This window comes from Symphalangus syndactylus, chromosome 11 (genome assembly GCF_028878055.3).
Source record: "Symphalangus syndactylus isolate Jambi chromosome 11, NHGRI_mSymSyn1-v2.1_pri, whole genome shotgun sequence".
NCBI lineage: Eukaryota > Metazoa > Chordata > Mammalia > Primates > Hylobatidae > Symphalangus > Symphalangus syndactylus.
In genome coordinates, this window is record NC_072433.2 from 98338802 (window position 1) to 98357144 (window position 18343).

Below are 18343 nucleotides of genomic sequence, written 5' to 3' on the forward strand. Positions count from 1 at the left end.
TCCACAGCTACATCCATAGAATTCTTTTCTGCTTACCAAGGATATCATAGTTGCTTCTTTGAGAATGGATAGTAAATTCCAATTCTCACCATTATTTTCTAATCTCTATCATTTCATTCTCTTTAATCACTCTGTGGTTGCGTTTGATACAAACGATGGAGCACTCAAATTAAAGGCAAGGTGTGCTGTTGGAAGGAAAAGTACGGGATTTCTGTCTGGCAGCTATAAAAGCTCTATAGCCTGAGATGGGAGACAAGAGTGAGCAGGAGTATCAGTACTTGCTGCAGTGGATTTAGAAGGTCAGTAACTTACCTGTGCATTAATAATTTATATTTTTCCCAGTGTTCTTCACGTACCTTGAAAGAGAATCTAGAGGCTCTATGAAACAGACATTCTCCACTCCATTGGTGTCAATAACATGAAAAAATGTCATGTAGACTTAAGTGGCAGGATGAGAACTGGCTAACCAATTGCAGTCTCATCCAACTTAAGCTTAATGTTATATCAGAATTTTTTTTCTTTGAGCTGCCAGCATTTTGTATTCAGTCACCAGCCTCCATACCTCGTTCATTCATTTAACAATTTATTAAATGCCAGGTATTGGTAAATAATGCCAAAGATAACATATGTAGAAAATAGACAAGATCCTTTCTGTCATAGAACTCATGCTCTGATGGAAGAAACAGATGATGAATTAGTAACTAAATGATAACATAGCTTTTTGTAACTGTTATAAAAAATTGAATGGTATGACTTACAGTGTGCGTATGTGTGTATGTTGTATGTCTGTTAGTGTGTAACTACTTTTGATGGAGTGGCCAGGAAAGGCCTCTTGGTGACTCTCAATGAACTGAGAGAAAAAAGAGGCCTGATGGAAGAGGGAATAGCAAATGCAAAGGCCTTGAAGCTTGGTCTAGAAGTTGAATGGCCTGCATATGAAGGACAGTGACATCAGACCGATAGGGTGAGGCCAAGCCATCCTAAGTTTTAAGGTCTATGGCAAAGAGTTTATACTTACTCTAAGCACAGTGGGACTCCAACAAAGGCATTTAAGCTGAGAGTAACATGATCTGATTTACATTTTAAAGATACCATTCTGGATGTTGTGTGCAGAAGGAATGAATATAAAGGGTGAGGATCAAAGTAGTGAGGCAAATTAGGAAATGTTATAATATTGCTGTTGCCTTTAAAGTAGGAGAGAAATCAGACCAGAATGGTGACATGAAATAATCCATTTTATTTCCTCTACTCCCAGGTGAAGAAGTGAAGAAAGAGTGCAGAGGCAACACTAGAGAGGTTTTCTGTGAAGGGAAGCAGAGATAAGCTTTGGAAGTGGGAGGGGATGGTAAGGGACTGAGAGACCTTTTTAAAGATGAGAGGTATTAAATCAGGCTCATGCTCATGTGTTCTAGATCCCAGGGAGATACGGATAAAAGAAGCAAGAGAAAAAAGTGCTGGGTAAAGACATGGAGATTCTTCTTCTGCTGTATCTATCGGGTTCTTTCCCTCTTCTCCCTGCCTCTGCTAAGTCCAGCCTCTTTCTGGTGAGAGTCGGGCATCAGCCAAATTGTTTGTATTAACTTTATTTACCTTGTTATATTTCCCAAGAATATTTTAAGCCTATTTCATTCATTGCGAAATAAAAAGACTGTTTCCTGTGAAAAGAATTTCTGGTATCTGCAAGCACATAGGTTTGTATTTAGAATCTAAGAATGAAGGGGCAGCATCTCCCTTTGGAGATGCTGTTCTGTTCTGGATCTGCCTGTCTTACAAAGGCTTCAAGTTCTGAAATAGAAGTGTCTTTCTGGGTTAAGCTTCCCAGAGGCACTCTTGTTTTGCCTTGACTCTTATTTCAGTCCTGGGCCTCCTCCTCTATTGGAAATCCCTTCTTTTGTCGTTTTGTTCCTCCCAATGTCTTAGAGTCTGCAGGGAATAGGAAGTGGCTAGTAACAGAGCTATAAAAAATATTAGGTTTTACAATGCTCAAAGACAAGCTTATCTGATGATTACAGCCTGTCTTCCCATACTGATCAGAACAAGGTTGGCTTCATGCTAGTCAGTGTTAAATGTAATATGGAGTATTGGTTTTCCTTATAATATCAGTTTCCTTCTTGTTCCAGCGCACCATGTCCAATGCTTGTTGCTGCCCTGACCTCTAAACCGTCACCCACTCTGTGCGGTGATCCTTTCCATTCTCTTCTTCATTGAGCCTAAACTCACACTGAAAAATCGGGGAAAAGAGCATTTGAGACAGAGTACTATCAAGTGCCAAGTGAAAGGACCCAACAGTGGAGACTATCCTGGCTTCCTGGAAGATGACCAGTGAGCCGGTGTAAGAGAAGAGGAAGAATACTAGGAGAGTTCAGCACAATGGACAGGGCCAGGACATTATTAGCATATAGTAGTGGACTGTATTATCTAAGCCAAGTAGGAGCTTTAAAGATAGGTCGTAGGAATCAGAGAGTGTAATGTTTGAAGTCAAGATTTGTGATGTGGTTCAGCTGACAGTAACAAGAAGGCCTGAGATGTTTTCATGGAAATGAGTTGCTAAGGAAGAATCGAGGAAGTGGTAAAAGAACTGAGAGGCAAGAATGTTGAATGAACCATCCATGTGAAAGTTGAAGTTGTTAAGAATGATTATGGGGAATAATGGTTGAGATGGAGACATACATGCTAAAATGTTTAGTATAGGAATGTGTTAGTGAAAGGGAGATGGGAAAATGACTACAATGAGGTGGAGTTGCAGGATGTATTTGCTGATGGAAGACATTTCAAAGGAGCTGGGATTTTGGAGGAAGAAGGGAGGAGAAATGATTTGGGCATACCAATGAGGAGCAAGAAGGATATCTATCCTGCTTCCAGGTCTTGGGGTACATTTCTTCCTGGACCAAAAACAAGTCACTCCTTGAGAACGCTGAAAAATGTGAGACAGTCATAAGATGCCCACGTTTCTGGTAGAACAAGAGGATAAAGATAAATAATCAAACTTGATTAAAGTTCTGTATTTATTGGAGGTACCAGCCTCATGTAGGAAAACCTCGATATTTGTATGTGTCCTACATTTGATTTTGGGGTGTTCAAACAGAAGTTCTTAGCTTTCAAATCTTGTAGACTGTAACTGTCATTCTTGAATTTAACAAAACTCCAGTTGTCAAGATTTTTCACCAAGCATGTTAGTGCCAACATGTACTTGCTGAATGTCAAAAAATAGAATGCTAAATTAAGCAGAAGTTATGCATAGGGAATCATTGGGAAAGCATAAAGACATTTGGTTGCTTATTTATTTTTGCATTAATGATTTATATTCTGCTTGTTTCCATAAAGGATTTGAAGAGCACAATTACGTACTTAGCATAGTATCTCTGGACATCATTCATACCAAAATTAAGTCAAAGAAGCCAAAGACAGAACACAGAGACAAAACAAGATTTATAGTCTTAATCTCTGCAAGGAAAATAAGATAAGGCTGAGCATTTTCTGTGGAAATGCTGCTTTACTTGCCTGAATGATTAAAACAAGAGCAGCAATCTTTAGTTGCACAGGTCACCCCAGTTTTCCAAGAGTATTTGAACTTCCAGAGTCTGGATATAGGCTACATCTAAGATAGCCAAGTTGTTCAAATCTAACAGAAATCTGGTTATTGTCCTCCCTATTCTCCAGTTTATTCACCCGCTCTCTCCATTTGTAATTACCACAAAGCAGAAACTGGTTTTCCTTTAAGCCATCATTGCTTTTTTCTTCATATGTTTTTAATTATTTCTCTTTCCCTCATCAACCATCTTGGTCCCAGCACAAGAGTGTATTTGCTGCATATCTTAGTGAAGGATCTGTATTTCATCAATCCCATTCCAGTGGTGGAGCGTTTTTCTCTGGAGTTACTCTAGAATTATACCTCTTATCTACTTTTTTCTCCCCTACCATGGGGATAGACAGGAAAATTGGTATTTCTTTCAGTTTTAAGAAATCTTGAGTGTCATGGAGTCTTGAAACTATAAAAATCTGTATAATTTCTTTTATTAAATTTTAAATTTTTTTCTGTGTATAATCTTCAAAAAGTATATCAAAGACCATTAGAATACTTAGGGCAGTTTAAGTAGAGGAGCTAGGACAAGGCATTACAGAAAAGCCCCAGGTGCCCAATCCATTTGATGGCTATCCACTTCATATTAGTAACAAAAGCAATAACAAATAAATGGAGACAAGGTTCTTTCTGATGAGCAATAACACACCATAAATTAGAGCAGCAAGACTATGAGTCCACTGCTGTCAATTTAGTTTACCTGGTGTCTTAGTCCATTTTCTGTTGCTATAAACAGAATACCGCAGACTAGATAATAAACAGAAATGTATTTGACTCATAGTTCTGGAAGGTGGATCATCCCATGGCATATGGGCAGGATCCTGAAGCAAGTGCTTGTGTCACAGAGAGAAACAGAACTGAACTTATCCTTTCATCAAGAGCCACTCCCATCATAACTATCCCACTCCCAGGATGATGGCAATAAACCACTCATGAGATCACATACCTCATGACTTAATTATCTCCTAAAGGCTCTACCTCTTAATACTGATACAATGGCAATGAAGTTTCCAACACATGAAGTTTTGGAGCATGCATTCAAATCATAGCACCTAGTAACAGACAAAAACTCTAGAATGTACTGTGATTGGACAAAACTCTGATGGGCCGCCTCATACTTTTTTCTGCTTACTTGCTACCTAAGCCAGGGGAAGTGAATGCCCTTTAGCTATTTCATGCAGGTAGGCCAACCAAGCATATGCCTGAAATTTCTGGCTGTTATAGCTACTTTTGAGTCTGAATGAGATAGGACATCTCCTGTGTAGGAATATACCGTCACAAATGACTGCCAATGAGACCCCATATACCTCGCAGAAAAATGGAAAAGTTAACCCATGGGCCAAATTTCAGCAATGGGAAACAAAAGAAATTACCGGGTAGGTAAATTCCCCCTTCGTCCTTCTTCCTATGGACTTCTTCAAGGAGTAGTAGCCTGGTACCACGTCTCTGGAGAAGTACCATGTGCCCATTGGATGCAGCTGCCCATACGACCTGCTGTATGTCTTTATAGCTCATTAGGATGTTTGGTGCTGACTGCATTGTGTCTCCAACCTTTCTGCATTTCCGTTTTTCCTCACTCTCACTGTGTTGGGCTTCCCAAAGAAAGCACAGAATGTTGATCCATGCCTCATGTGTTTTTTCTAATTAGCCCAAGTTAAGATTTTAGTGAAAGATATATTTATTATAAATTGTTAGTAAGGAAAAACTGCTATTCTTCAAGGTATTTTGTAGATACTAAAGGTATGTCTTATGGGTTTCAATATTGTCATGTTGGTTTCTTAAAGCCATTTGTTGATGCTTCTCAAGATGTTAATTATGGTCACACTTGGAAGCTAATTTCAAGTGGTAATAATGACTGCTCAGATAGCTGCCCATTGACTTTTGTGGTTTGCTTGACAGTTATTTTCTAGGAAAATATTATTCATTCTGAGTGGTAATGTGAGAGCTCCCCAGGAATTTGGAAAGGGAATTTAGAAGTGCAAGGAAAACACCAACTTCTGTAAGGAGAAGAATATCGGAAAGGTTGAAAGGAGATGGCTATCAAGACCCACACTTGTGTGACCTTCAAGACATGATACCTTTAAAGAGAACTGCCCCTGAGAGTATGGCTATTTAAGAAGGTCTCAGACTTCTTTCCAAAAAGCAACAGATGACCCTCAGCTTATCCTTCTGGGAAGGATTTCCTGGCTTCAGTATGGTCTTATCCTTGGCTTCTTAGCTATATAGCTGTCCATTTACATTTTGTTCAAAATTACCCTCTGCTGGTTTCCTTGGTCATCATTACTTTGACTTGTAATTCAAGTTTTGTTGCTTAGTTTACTCTCTTTGGATCAACAGTGTTTTAGCCTTACTTTTCTCCATGTTCCTTCTTCGGAGATTCTTATTTGCTTCACCCTTCTCAGCCTCCACCAAACTATGCCCTGCACATTATTTATCCTGGGCCCCAGCATTCAGAGAAGCAGAAATGAGACTATATTGACATTTTTCTTTCATTTAAATTATTTTTACTAGAATTTTTCTTTGTTCTATTTTCAAAGGTATAATGTTAAATTTTTTGGAGTAGTGACTCTCAAAGTTTTGGGCTTTAGGAGCCCTTTCTACTCACAAAATAATAATAATATAATAATAATAATAATTATTATTATTATTATTGAGACAGGGTCTCATTCTGTTGCCCAGGCTGGAGTGCAGTGGCACAATCTCAGCTCACTGCACCCTCCACCTCCTGGATTCAAGTGATCTTTCTGCCTCAGCCTCCTGAGTGGCTGGGATTACAGACATGTGTTGCCATGCCCTGCTAATTTTGTATTTTTAATAGAGACAGGGTTTCACCGTGTTGGCCAGGCTGGTCTCAAACTCCTGGCTCCAAGTGATCCACCCACCTTGGCCTCCCAAAGTGCTGGGATTACAGGCGTGAGCCACTATGCCCAGCTGATACAAAATTATTGAGAATTCAAAATAGCTACACATATTTGCTGTATGAGAGATTAAAATTGATATTTTTTTTAAATTTACTAATTTTTTAAATTACAATAAGCCCATTATATTTTAACATAAATAACAATTAAATTAAAATGTGTATATTTTTCAAAATAAAAAATAGAAGAGTATCATTACTTTGCAAATCTCTTTACTATCTGATCTAATGGAACACAGCTTGATTCTCATAAAGTTTTGCATTCAATTGTTGCCATTTGTTGTTTTGTTTGAAGTACAGTCATTCCTCAGTATCCATGGGAGATTGGTTCCAAGACCCCTGCAGATACCAAAATTCACAGCGGTTTAAGTCCCTTATACTATAAAATGGCATAGTATTTGCACATCATTTATGAACGTGCTCTAATATTCTTTAATCTCTAGGTTATTTCTAACACCTAATATGTAAATGCTATGTAAACAGTTGTTATACTGTATTTTTATTTGAATATTTTAATTGTTGTGTTACTATTTATTGTTGTTGGGATTTATTTCCCAAATATTTTCCATCCATGGTTAGTTGAATTGAAGATGCCGAACCCACAGATATGGAGGGCTGACTGTATGTGGAAAAAGTCTCACCTTACTCAGATATGCAACTGGAAAAGGGAGAACCCTACATATACCCTGAAAGGGCCTCAAGAACATGCAGTCACCCTGAGACCATATTTTAAGTTGAAAAATGATGATATGGAGTATCGTGGAAAAATAATTACCTTTTTAAGAAATGTTTTTATAGAAAAATTAATTCTGAATTAAAAGCAAATGATTTTACCAGAAGTTTGCTAGCCCAGACTTTTTGCAGTCTGGCCTGTTCTGAGTATTTTTTGAGTTTAGATCATTGAACTTTAGATCATTTAACTCTCAAAGAACTAAAAAGAAATAGCATTTTAATATGTAATATGCCGTATATAACATGGTAGTAGGTAAATTTGTTCAGAATGCATATTTATATTAGAAAGTATGTGTTTAATATAAATATATAATGTGAAAAAATTAAAGGATTCTACTATCGCATTTTACATTGATCAGAAATATCTGAAAAATGGCAGGGGTGGGAGTGGGAGAAACCTATATTACAAAAACCCAAATATATAGTGAGAAAAATAAATTCTAATATAACAATCTTAATTTTCGTTAAAGCATTGTGCAGTAGTGACAAATACATTTATTTGGTATTAGCAAGGAAATCCTTGTTGACCTGAAGAGAATATGGCAATCCCATCACTTTGGGAGGCTGACATGGGTGGATCATGAGGTCAAGAGATAGAGACCATCCTGGCCAACATGATGAAACCTCGTCTGTACTAAAAGTACAAAAATTTGCTGGACGTGGTGGCGCACACCTGTAGTCCCAACTACTTGGGAGGCTGAGGCAGGAGAATCGCTTGAACTTGGGAGGCGGAGGTTGCAGTGATCTGAAATTGCGCCATTGCACTCCAGCCTGGTGACAGAGCGAGACTCCATCTCAAAAAACAAAAACAAAAAAAAACCTGTATCCTTATGTTTTAATAGCATCTGCAGAAACTGAAATAGAAGATGACAATGCCATCATACTGTTCTAGTAATGCCTCTCTTTCAAAGATCTCTCATTTGTCATTTGGTGTAAGTGTTTGTCTCTTGCTTGATAATTTTTACCAAATGTATGTTTTTTTACTAAATGTAAGAACTTTTAGAGTCTTGTGCTGCCATTCTACTACCTCCTGGACCATGCTGTCTATACCCCATGATTGGGCTGCCTGACACCACTGACTGGCTACTAGCAACCCACATCTTACACTGCTTCCATGTACCTGGTGCACACTCTAGCAAAACATTCTCCATTTTGTATTAGCAACAGTGTGCTTTCTTAAAGGACTGGTAATGTCAAAAGTCTTTTAGAATAAGCCCACTGTTTGAATATTAGCAGCAGTTGACTCAGAAAAGCTATCTTCCACTGAACAATGGAAGTTTTAAAACAAAATTCATTTGTAACTTTCATTCTTCCATCTTTCACTATCTTCTGGTAACATTATGTAGATGAGTTGCGTCTCCCAAATTAGATTGTAATCTTACTTTAGGAAGAACCATATTTTGTTTGTTTTTTCCTGTGACCCAATTATTTAACATGGGGCTGAGTGCATAAAACCTATTTTAGACCTATCATTACTGTGTACTGTATGTTCATTACATAGAAACTAAAGAAATTACTCAGACATTCTAAAATTTCCAGTTCAATAAAACACATTTTTTGGTTTTTAAATTTTATCTATTTAATATTCTCTGATTTAGAAGTTTTGACAATATGATGGAGGTTATGATTCTCTTCTGCCTCACAAAGTACATAGATGTCAGTAAATTGTTTGTCCCAGTTTCTATTCCAACCATTCACGTTGGCTACAGCCATCAGTTTCTTAGACTTCTTTACTTTCCTTCAAATTATATCACCAATGACATCAAAACAATTGACAAGGTTGCTGCCCAGAAGTAGAGAAAACAGCAGAATTGAGGTACAAAACTAGGTAGCCTGCTAGGTTTGTTCACCAGCTAAGTGATTGCTCCTACATCAGCTTTCAGTATGGATTCAAAAGAGTTTCTAGGCAAAATTCTAAATTGCTATTTGGTTTGGTAGGGCCCATTTGGGTTACTGGTAAATGGTCAAAACTTTGAATATGAAATAAACTGATGGCAAGAGTTCTTATGAATGAATAATTATTAGTTACTGATCGATTAGTGTGGGACATGGAAGAAACTGAGAGTAATACTTCAGGATCTTATGCAAATGTAAAATGAAGGGAACAAATACTAAAAGCAAACAATAAGGGAGTCCTCAGTGTCTGACAACATTCATTATTTGAGGGAACCAAGTCTCCCATCTCCCTCAACCATGGTCAAAGGAGAGCACTTATGACCCATTCTTGGCCTTGTCATGGTTATATTTCTCCTACATCCAGGAATAGGCACATAAATCAAGCAAGGCTAACGATAATACTATTTGAGATTAGATAGATGTTGAGAGAGAGTACCTCTCTTATGTTATAAATACAGACTTGGAGCTTCTGTGGCCATGTTTCATGCCATTTGGAAAGGAGAGACATAGACAGAGACACAAACATGCACAGGGGAGAGAGAGATTATTTGAGTCTCAACCTCTCAATTTGGTTATGTCTGCAGATAGATCTACTCTGACTTCCCAGTTACATGTGCCAATAAATTACCATTTGGGACTTATTACGTGAGTCTGAGCTGAGTGTTTGTTACTTGAAACTGAAAGAGCTTTGGTCAATACGTAGTCTGAATCATGCAGAGTAGCTGTGGTTTAGTGTCTGTGGAAGACTGCTGAAACAGCCTCCAAAGTTCTTGGGTTAGAGAGCACTGGATGTGTCAAGATGTGTGTCTTCCTTTACTCCTTTGCTGCAAAAGCGCCAGAGCCTGTCAATTTGATGTACAGTCACTTGAGATAGGTTGCTTTTCTCTGCTCACAGTGAGTCTTCCCTGTTATATAATGGCCTCATATTAACTGTCAGGTATTAAAATGTATAGATCATATATTCATTCCCTCCTCTAAGAATTTATAGCTGATGTTGCATTTTTATGTGGGATGTTTATAAATATTTTAAGAAGTATGCTGGGTTGCACAGACTGTCATCCAAACAACAAAAGTAAAATACATTTTTGTTTTTTAATATTGCAAATTGATTTTAATAGCTTGACTTTCTTTAGCAAGAATATATTAAAACATCCCAAGCCTCTTAATTGCCTGTATGAATGACCAAAACTTTTATTGCAGTTTATCATGACTTTATGGCAATTTAATCTTTTATTGTGTATACGGGTGAAATAAACTCTTGAGAAATCTCTCATTGGGCTGGGAACTCCTTAAGATCTCCTTGTAAACATTTTTCCATCTCATGAAAACTAAAGGCATTTAAAAATGGTGAGTGCTTTCTTTAAATGAGGTACTCTAGGGTCTGGCAAAATTATAGTTGCCAGATAAAATAAATGTAAAATATATTTATATGTTGCAACCAAGAAAAAGAACATATAAAGTTGGAAAAATTCTTTTGAGTATTCATTCCTTTTTTATTTTTAAAGATTGCATCCTTGTTGGTTACTGTTTTCATTAAAGAATGAAAATTAAATGACTGGATGTTTTTCTCTATCATCTTGAAAGTTGTGATTGGTTATCGCTATTGATACGCACTTGGATTTCTCCTGAGGCCAACATTTTCTTCCTCAAGAGAAGTAACTGTAAGGGGAGAACCCATTTCCCATCTGAAGCAGTCTCTTGGATATGCCTACAGAGTTTGGCTGTGAATTGCACATAAGCTTCTTCACTTCTAAAACCATGTAAACTCTTGCTAGTTCAAAGGTTCGGGACAGCTCCAATGGCAGAAACCATAGTAAGAGTGCAGGTATATCTATCGATTGTTTTGATAAATTTTGTTGGAGAGGAAGACATTAAAACCTTTATGTCTACTATATAACTTTTAGATCTCTGAAATGCCAGCTCATTGTGATTAAAGGGGTCAATCATTGGGCTAGACAGAATATCCCTCATTTTGGAATATCCTGAACTAAATCGCCATTGTCTCAAACATAGAGACCAAGTGGTGAACTAACTAGGATTCTTTCATGGCAAGCAACAGAAACTAACTCTGGATAACTGAAGCAGAAAAAGGAAATGTAGTGGCTCATATAATTAGAAGTTCAAAGGACAAACCAGCATAACTGAATCTAGGGGCTTAAATTATATCAACAGTCCTCTTCATAACTCAGCAATATTTTTTCCTGTGTTGGCCTCATTTTAATAAAGTGGTCTCCATATCGTATCAAAACTGTTCACTATTAGAAGCAGACTCTATCCTCTTTTGCTCTCATAATTTCAGAGAAAGATGGAATACCTCTTTCTTGATTGTTTGAGCAAAATTTTTGGAGAGGCTCCTGACTAGGATGACTTGGGTCTGGTGAATATTCCTATCACAATGGCCAGGGAACAGGATACTCTCGTTGGGTAGGTTGGGTTTTGTGCTACATCCGTGTGAGAAGGACAAGTGAAGTGACTGACGGCTCCACTGGGGTTTAGGCAGACTTCCATGTAAGAAAGGAAGACAAAGAAGAAGGATGGGTTGAAATGAGCTTGGGCGTTAGTTGTGGCAGTGATGACTTTTGATAGGAAAGTGGGGAAGATGCCGTGTGAGGAGTCTGACAAGTTGTGATGCATACTAGTTCCTGGCTGTGTCTTATGTCGGAAGCAGAGAGAAAGGATGTGCAGCTGAAAAAGAGAGGAAGGAGACACACAAAAGCTAAGGAATTAGGCACTGCCAATTGCCTGATTCACCCAGGTAGTTATTGCTGTTTCTGTTTCTCTGCTACAATGAAGGGGGGAGTTTTTTTCAGTTTATCTCTTTTATTTTGCCTTTTAGGTGGACAAAAAAATCGTAAGAACTGAGATAGGAGTTCTTCTTCGCCTCTCACATCCAAACATTGTAAGTGGTTTTTAACCTACTATTTCAAATGATTGCCAGAGCTAAAGAAAGGGACTTTTGTCCTTCACTGTCAATGCTGATAATGAGAAGGGGATTCTCCCATCACTGATAGCTACTACGTGCTAGCTCTTGTCCTCGTCTCATCACCTTTTCAATCCTTTGGCTGAATAAGTCTTACAAGTAATACCTCTGAAAAAGTTCCAAAATAGACAAATTAGCAATACACACCATCTTTATTTTCATTCATAAAAGGATAAAAATCAAAGAGTTTTGTTTTGCTCTAATAAAACACTGACTTTTTCCTTCTTTTGTGTGCCTATCTTATTAATTTTCCATTACTGAAAAAGCCTGTGAAGAAAATACATTGCTTTCCAAAGTCATTTCAGTCTGCTTTGAGAGAGGATCTGCTTCATGAACAATGTGAAGATGCAAATAAGTGATGTACTTGAATGCAGAAAATAAAATGTCCTCAGAAGCTCTGCTTCAGGCTTTGTCCAGACAGCCTCTGAGGCAAAGATCTAGTAAAAAGCTTTCTTAAACTGATGAAGTGAAAAAGAACAAAATTATTTTCCAGGTCGCAAGTTATTTTTATGAATTAAGCCATCTACTTCAAGAAAGCATTTTTGCCCATTTCTCTGAGGAAGTTGTGATGTCCAGGGGGATGGCCTGCAATGCTTAGGCTCAAGGCAAAGTGCTCAAAACTTAACATTTGAGTTAGGGAAGCATTCAGTTATAAATAGCAGAAAACTTGAATAGGATGATTTAAACAAATATTTTCCATATGTTGCAAGCAACAAAAATCAGGCAGTTTTCTGGCTCAGCTCCTCAGTGCTGCCATTCCAGAACCCAGATACCATCCTTGGTTCTGCCATCCTCAGTGTGTTGACTTTCATCCTCACGCTTTTCCTTCCTGGGCCTAACATGGCTGCTCCACAATTTTTGCAAGTCATCACGTCTATATTCAAAATAGGAAGAAGATGGAAGGATCTCAGCTGCCGATTCTCATGAGAAGAGTAAAAGCTTTCTCAGAAACTACGGCAGTGGATGTCTCTTCAAATTTTCTTGGCTGGAGCTAGTCACAAGATTACCCTTAACTGCATGGAGGGTGTGAAATTAGTGGCTAAGACCATTCATGATCCACAGTTTGGGGCTAGACACCATCTCTGAACAAATCAGAGTTGTATTTATATTAAAGTAGGGAGAAAAGGGCTTTGGGTAAGCAGTTAATAAAATCTCCCACACTCCATCACCACTTTTACATTATCCATCTCTTCTCTCCAAAGATAAGTCAATGTAGAATTTTCCTCAAGTGTAGACTAGTCCTGGCTGCTAGATTCTCGTATATATGGAGAAAAATATCTAAAACTGCTTGGATTATCTGAATGTGATGAAGACCATGGTATGCTCAGTCAAGTCACTGTCACCACTACTTTTCTGAGGATTCCTTCACCCACTGACAACTTTTTAGCTATTGATTGATATATCCTTTACATATAGGCAGACTTTAAGCTGGTCCTACCCTGCCTCAGACCCCTAATTTTAAGTTCGTAATTCCCAGAAGAAATAGGCATTTTGTACCTCTAGCCACCATGATGCCTCAAATGGTTTAGGAAGTTGTGTTGTTTTTTGTTTTTGATTTTTGAACAATTCAGAAGTTGGGATGTTTTAGAAGAGTTAGAAAGTGTTTCCAAGGCAGATATTTTTCAACTGTCAAAAGGAAAAATGTAAACATTTTATAGGAACTTTGAGAAAAATGAGGTAACTGATAAAATCAACAACCCAGAAAGAGAGTGAGAAATAGCTAGCTGATAAAAGAATGAGGAAACTTTATTAACCGTGATCCAACATATTACTACTGCAGAATGTTGTTTTAGCCATAGTGTTAGCTATTTCCAAGAAAGATGGAATAAGAAATTTGTGATATTCTTTTTTTTATATCTTTCCCTAGATAAAACTTAAAGAAATATTTGAAACCCCTACAGAAATCAGTCTGGTCCTAGAACTCGTCACAGGAGGAGAACTGTTTGATAGGTGAGTTGGTTCTGGAAATACAACCACAGAAAGATTTGCTTTTGGCCACCAAAAAATAAAGGGCATTTCTCCTGAAACTTTTTATAATGACAGATTATACTTGTTGATAAATACTACTAAAAAAAAGTCTTAAGAAGTATGTTGAAGGAAGGTGGGTAGTGGTAAAATGTAGGTACATGAAAATTTGAGATATTTAGTGAGTAAAAAGAGGAACACTATAATATCTATTTATCTTCGCAAACATTTATCTCCTCAATAAAAAGATAGAATGTCTAAAATCAAATTAAATTTAAACTAAATAGTAAGATTTATGAGAATATCTTAAGAAAATATTTGATGAAAAATTATAGAAAATTAAACATGTACTCTGTCCTCTGTTATGATCCAAAAGCTCATAAAACTCAATAATCTTGAAATGATTATTTTTAAGCGTATTTTCTTTAGAAGTCTGTGTAAAGAGTTCCTGTTGCAAAGTAAACATGTTCTGTTATAGCCAATTATTGCCAACTTTGGTTTCCTGTTCATATGTTCATCTTTCAAAGCAGAGGAGGGAGAATGGAGGGGGGTGGGGGTGGGGGTGGGGAGTGCACCTGGAAATCTGGCAGAGCATAATATATGCAAACTATTTGTACAAGACACACAAACTTTATGTTTCCATAGTTGTTCCATCTTCCCCACCCTCTTGGGAGAATTCTATATTTGTCATGATGGGCCCTTGAGAGCCTTTTGCTGTGTTCATCAGGTAATCAAAAAAGAATGGAATTTAAAGAAGACAAAGAGACTAAGTAGGCATGTATTAGAAATGGTAAAGAAGCCATGCGTGAATGGAAAAGTTTTGGTTAAAAAATGGGGCAAGAGACAGGTAGGCTGCAGTTTATGGGGAAGACAGAAGAGACTGAGGGAACCATTGATGTACCCTGAGTGCCTGGATCACAGCAAATGCTCCATAAATATTTGCTGAATGAATAAATGAACAACTGGACTCTGAGGAGAAAGATATCTAAAGGGGATTAGTTTTGAATGTGTTGGGAGAGGAACACTCCTTCACTTTTTGCCTGGGTCTGAATGTTTGTGTGCCCCCAAAATTCCAAGATTGCCAAAATCTTGATCCCTAAGATAATGGTATTAGGAGATGGGGTCATTGGGAGGTCATTAGGTCATAAAGGTGGAGCCCTCCAGAATGAGATTAGTGCCCGTATAAGAGAGGCCCTAGAGAGCTGCCTTCCCCCTTTTACTATGTAAGGACACAGCAAGAAGGTGCCCTCTATGAGAAAGTGGGCCGTCACCAGACACAAAATCTTCTGGTGCCTTGATCTTGGACTTTCCAGCCTCCAGACCTGTGAGAAATAAATGTTTGATATGTATAAGACACACAGGTTATGTTATTTTTAAATAGCAGCTCAAATGGACTAAGACACCTTCCTTCCCACCTCTACTCTACCCAGTTAAATTTGCTGCCTCTTCAAGGGCTTTCAAAAGTATTCATATTGTTTTTCAAAGGTTCTGTCTCTTTTAAACATTACTCAGTGAAAATTTGGATCTTTGGGTGAGAAGGAGCAAAAGGCCTAGCTTCATTGCAACTACGTATGTATGTGTAACAGATATACATCTGAATTTTGTTCATATATATGTTGAAACTTCCTTAGAGCAGGTTCGACATATTATTAGACTTTAAACATTATAACATTTTGACTATTTTCACATTTTAAGAATAATAAGTCAGCTGAAGGAAGTGAGCATCAGTAGCCTAAAGTCATACAGTTCTGGCAGCAGTTGTTTTTTTGAAAGACTCACAGTAGTGAATCCTGACTCTACAACTGAAAGATAACTAACTAACCTAGAATAATTTACTTAACTTCTCTGAACCTCAGAACAAATTTGAAGTGGCTTTATGTTGCTAATAAAGCTGAGATGGCTCTGACCCACTATGAAGATACTCTTGTTCACATGTTCCCATGTCCTCAAGCGAGACTCTCCTGGACTAGGTAATTTGGGTATGGCCACAATATGCCTATAATGGCTCCTTTTTCAACACCTCTTTAGCTGACTCTTTTTCATGGATGTATTCCTTCTTTAGGTACATTAATAGAGTCAGTTTATAATCAGATCCTGCTGGCTTTGGAGCTATGAGCTCTCTCTAAGGAGACCTTGCATATTTCTCTGCTAATTGTAGTCTACCAGAGAGAACTCTCATGTTTTTAAATTATAAATAATTGCAGGACAGGAATGCCACACTGAAGCAATCATCTACTAATAGTATTTGCTATTTACTTACCTACTTCTATTGGTTTGAGTTAATTGGGAATCAAGGGTTTCTCCTTCTTTTCTTCCCAACCTTTCTTCCATGAAAGAATTTGGGATGAAATTTAATGCAGCTATAGCTAAAAATGAAAAAAACTAAATGCTATTGATAAATTTCATTTGGAGAGATAAATGGATGAAATATTCATATTTAACAGAAAACATCTGAAGAATGGCAGACAGCCAGTAAAGCACTCAACTCTTAGTGGTTTTAAAAGATAGACTCTTTTCCTTTGCATGTTGTGGTCCACAGCATTGACCTAGCTAATATGAACTTGGTCTCTCCGTTAAGTTACTTAATTCTGCAGTTATCTTTAAATTTTATCCAGCTGAAAATACATTCTGCATTACTATCCAATGTATTGATTTCTTTCTTGAGAGTTAAAAGGTAATATGGTCTCTTTTTTTGTACTTAGGTCAAAACAAATTTATTTAATTGTGATGATAAAAATTCATCCCTGGTCTAATGATGACTCTAATAGTATGTAATGAATGAACTAGGGGAGTAATTGCTGGAGAGATAATCATATGAGTCTATTATACTCAAAAAGGTTATATTTAATTAGCAAAAAATCTATTCTATAATGCTTATAAAAATTAAACATAGTCAAAATCCAAGTAGAATCTGCTATTTTATGTAGAATTTAAATAGTAAATTGCATAGGGCAATTTATTAGAAATTTTGGAATAAAATCCATGATTTGTTGTGCCCAAGAAAAATTTAAAACATAAATAAATTTGCACAATTATGACAACATGAGAAGAAGAAAGCTCCCAAGAAGTTTCTGTTTAATCGTTCTCAGTTTGGTCTCAACTCTTAAAACCTCAACATCATTTTCATTGAATTATTGAAATGGACAAGGTGTGAGTTTTGCTTTAAGAGCAAGTTTTGAAGTTTTATTCCCTCAAAAATGACTGTATTTTAAGACAGTAAATTTAGCAATATCCTTACAGTCTTCTAATTAAATCAAAAGTACTTTTTCTTGATTTTTGTCAGATAACTCCAGTATCTAAGTATAGTTTTGAATTTTTTAAAAAATTGTCATGGGTTTTTTTCTGTTTTTCTTTTTTTGTTTTATCAATTTTTCCTAAAGAATTTTATTTTTATTTAACTTTTAAGTTCAGGGGTACATTTGCAGGTTTGTTACATAGGTAAATGTGTGTCATGGCGATTTGTTGTACAGATTGTTTCATCACCCAAGTATTAAACCTCGTATCCGCTAATCCATTAGTTATTTCTCCTGATCCCCTCCATCCTCCCAATTTCCACCCTTCGAAAGGCCCCAGTGTGTGTTTTTCCCCTCTATGTGTCCATGTGTTCTCATCATTTGGCTCCTACTTATAATTGAGAACATGCGGTATTTGGTTTTCTGTTCTTGTGTTAGTTTGCTAAGGATAATGGCCTCCAGTTCCTTCCATGTCCCTGCAAAGGACATGATCCGTTTCTTTTTGCGTTTTTGCTTGCCTGTTTAGGCTTGTTCCAATGTCAAACATTATGTATAAAAGGTTTTAGAATTTGAGGCCTGGAATGCTGTTACCTTCCAAAAAAAGGAGATTTTCTTTTGTTGTGGCAGGCATTTAAGGTTAACAAACAGATCTTTTTAATACAGTCAGATATTAGGCTAATTCAAAGCTGGGCTTCCTAATGGCTGGTGTCCTTCTTGTCAAGTCTTATTCACAAGGCTTTGCTCTTTGAAGGTCTCAACTTTAAGCCAGGGCATTATACCAGGGCTCATCTTACTTGGCAGACCCTCAATGCCAACTTCTGTACTCTTAGCTCTGTGTAATGGCCAGAAACTTTATTCAGCTTCTCAGCCTGTCAGCTGCTGTGCTGGAATAAGTAAATGCCTTCAGAAGGAAAGCAGAGGCATCAGATGGCAGGTTTGCTTTGCTGGGTTTTTCTTCTCTTCTGGATCTTGATTCCTAAATCCTTCTCTTCCTTAGTGTATTAGTTAGGGATCTGTAAAGGGACAGAACTAATAGGATA

The 18343-nt window shown here is 37.2% G+C and overlaps 1 protein-coding gene across 1 annotated transcript in view; it reads left to right on the forward strand.

Moving 5' to 3' along the window:
- Positions 1 to 18343, forward strand: part of CAMK4 (calcium/calmodulin dependent protein kinase IV) — a 267538-nt gene that overhangs the window by 131708 nt on the left and 117487 nt on the right. The window contains exons 4-5 of the mRNA XM_055298362.2: positions 11962 to 12024; positions 13973 to 14055. Of these exons, the coding sequence (XP_055154337.1) occupies positions 11962 to 12024; positions 13973 to 14055 (146 nt within the window). The remainder of the gene's footprint in view (positions 1 to 11961; positions 12025 to 13972; positions 14056 to 18343) is intronic.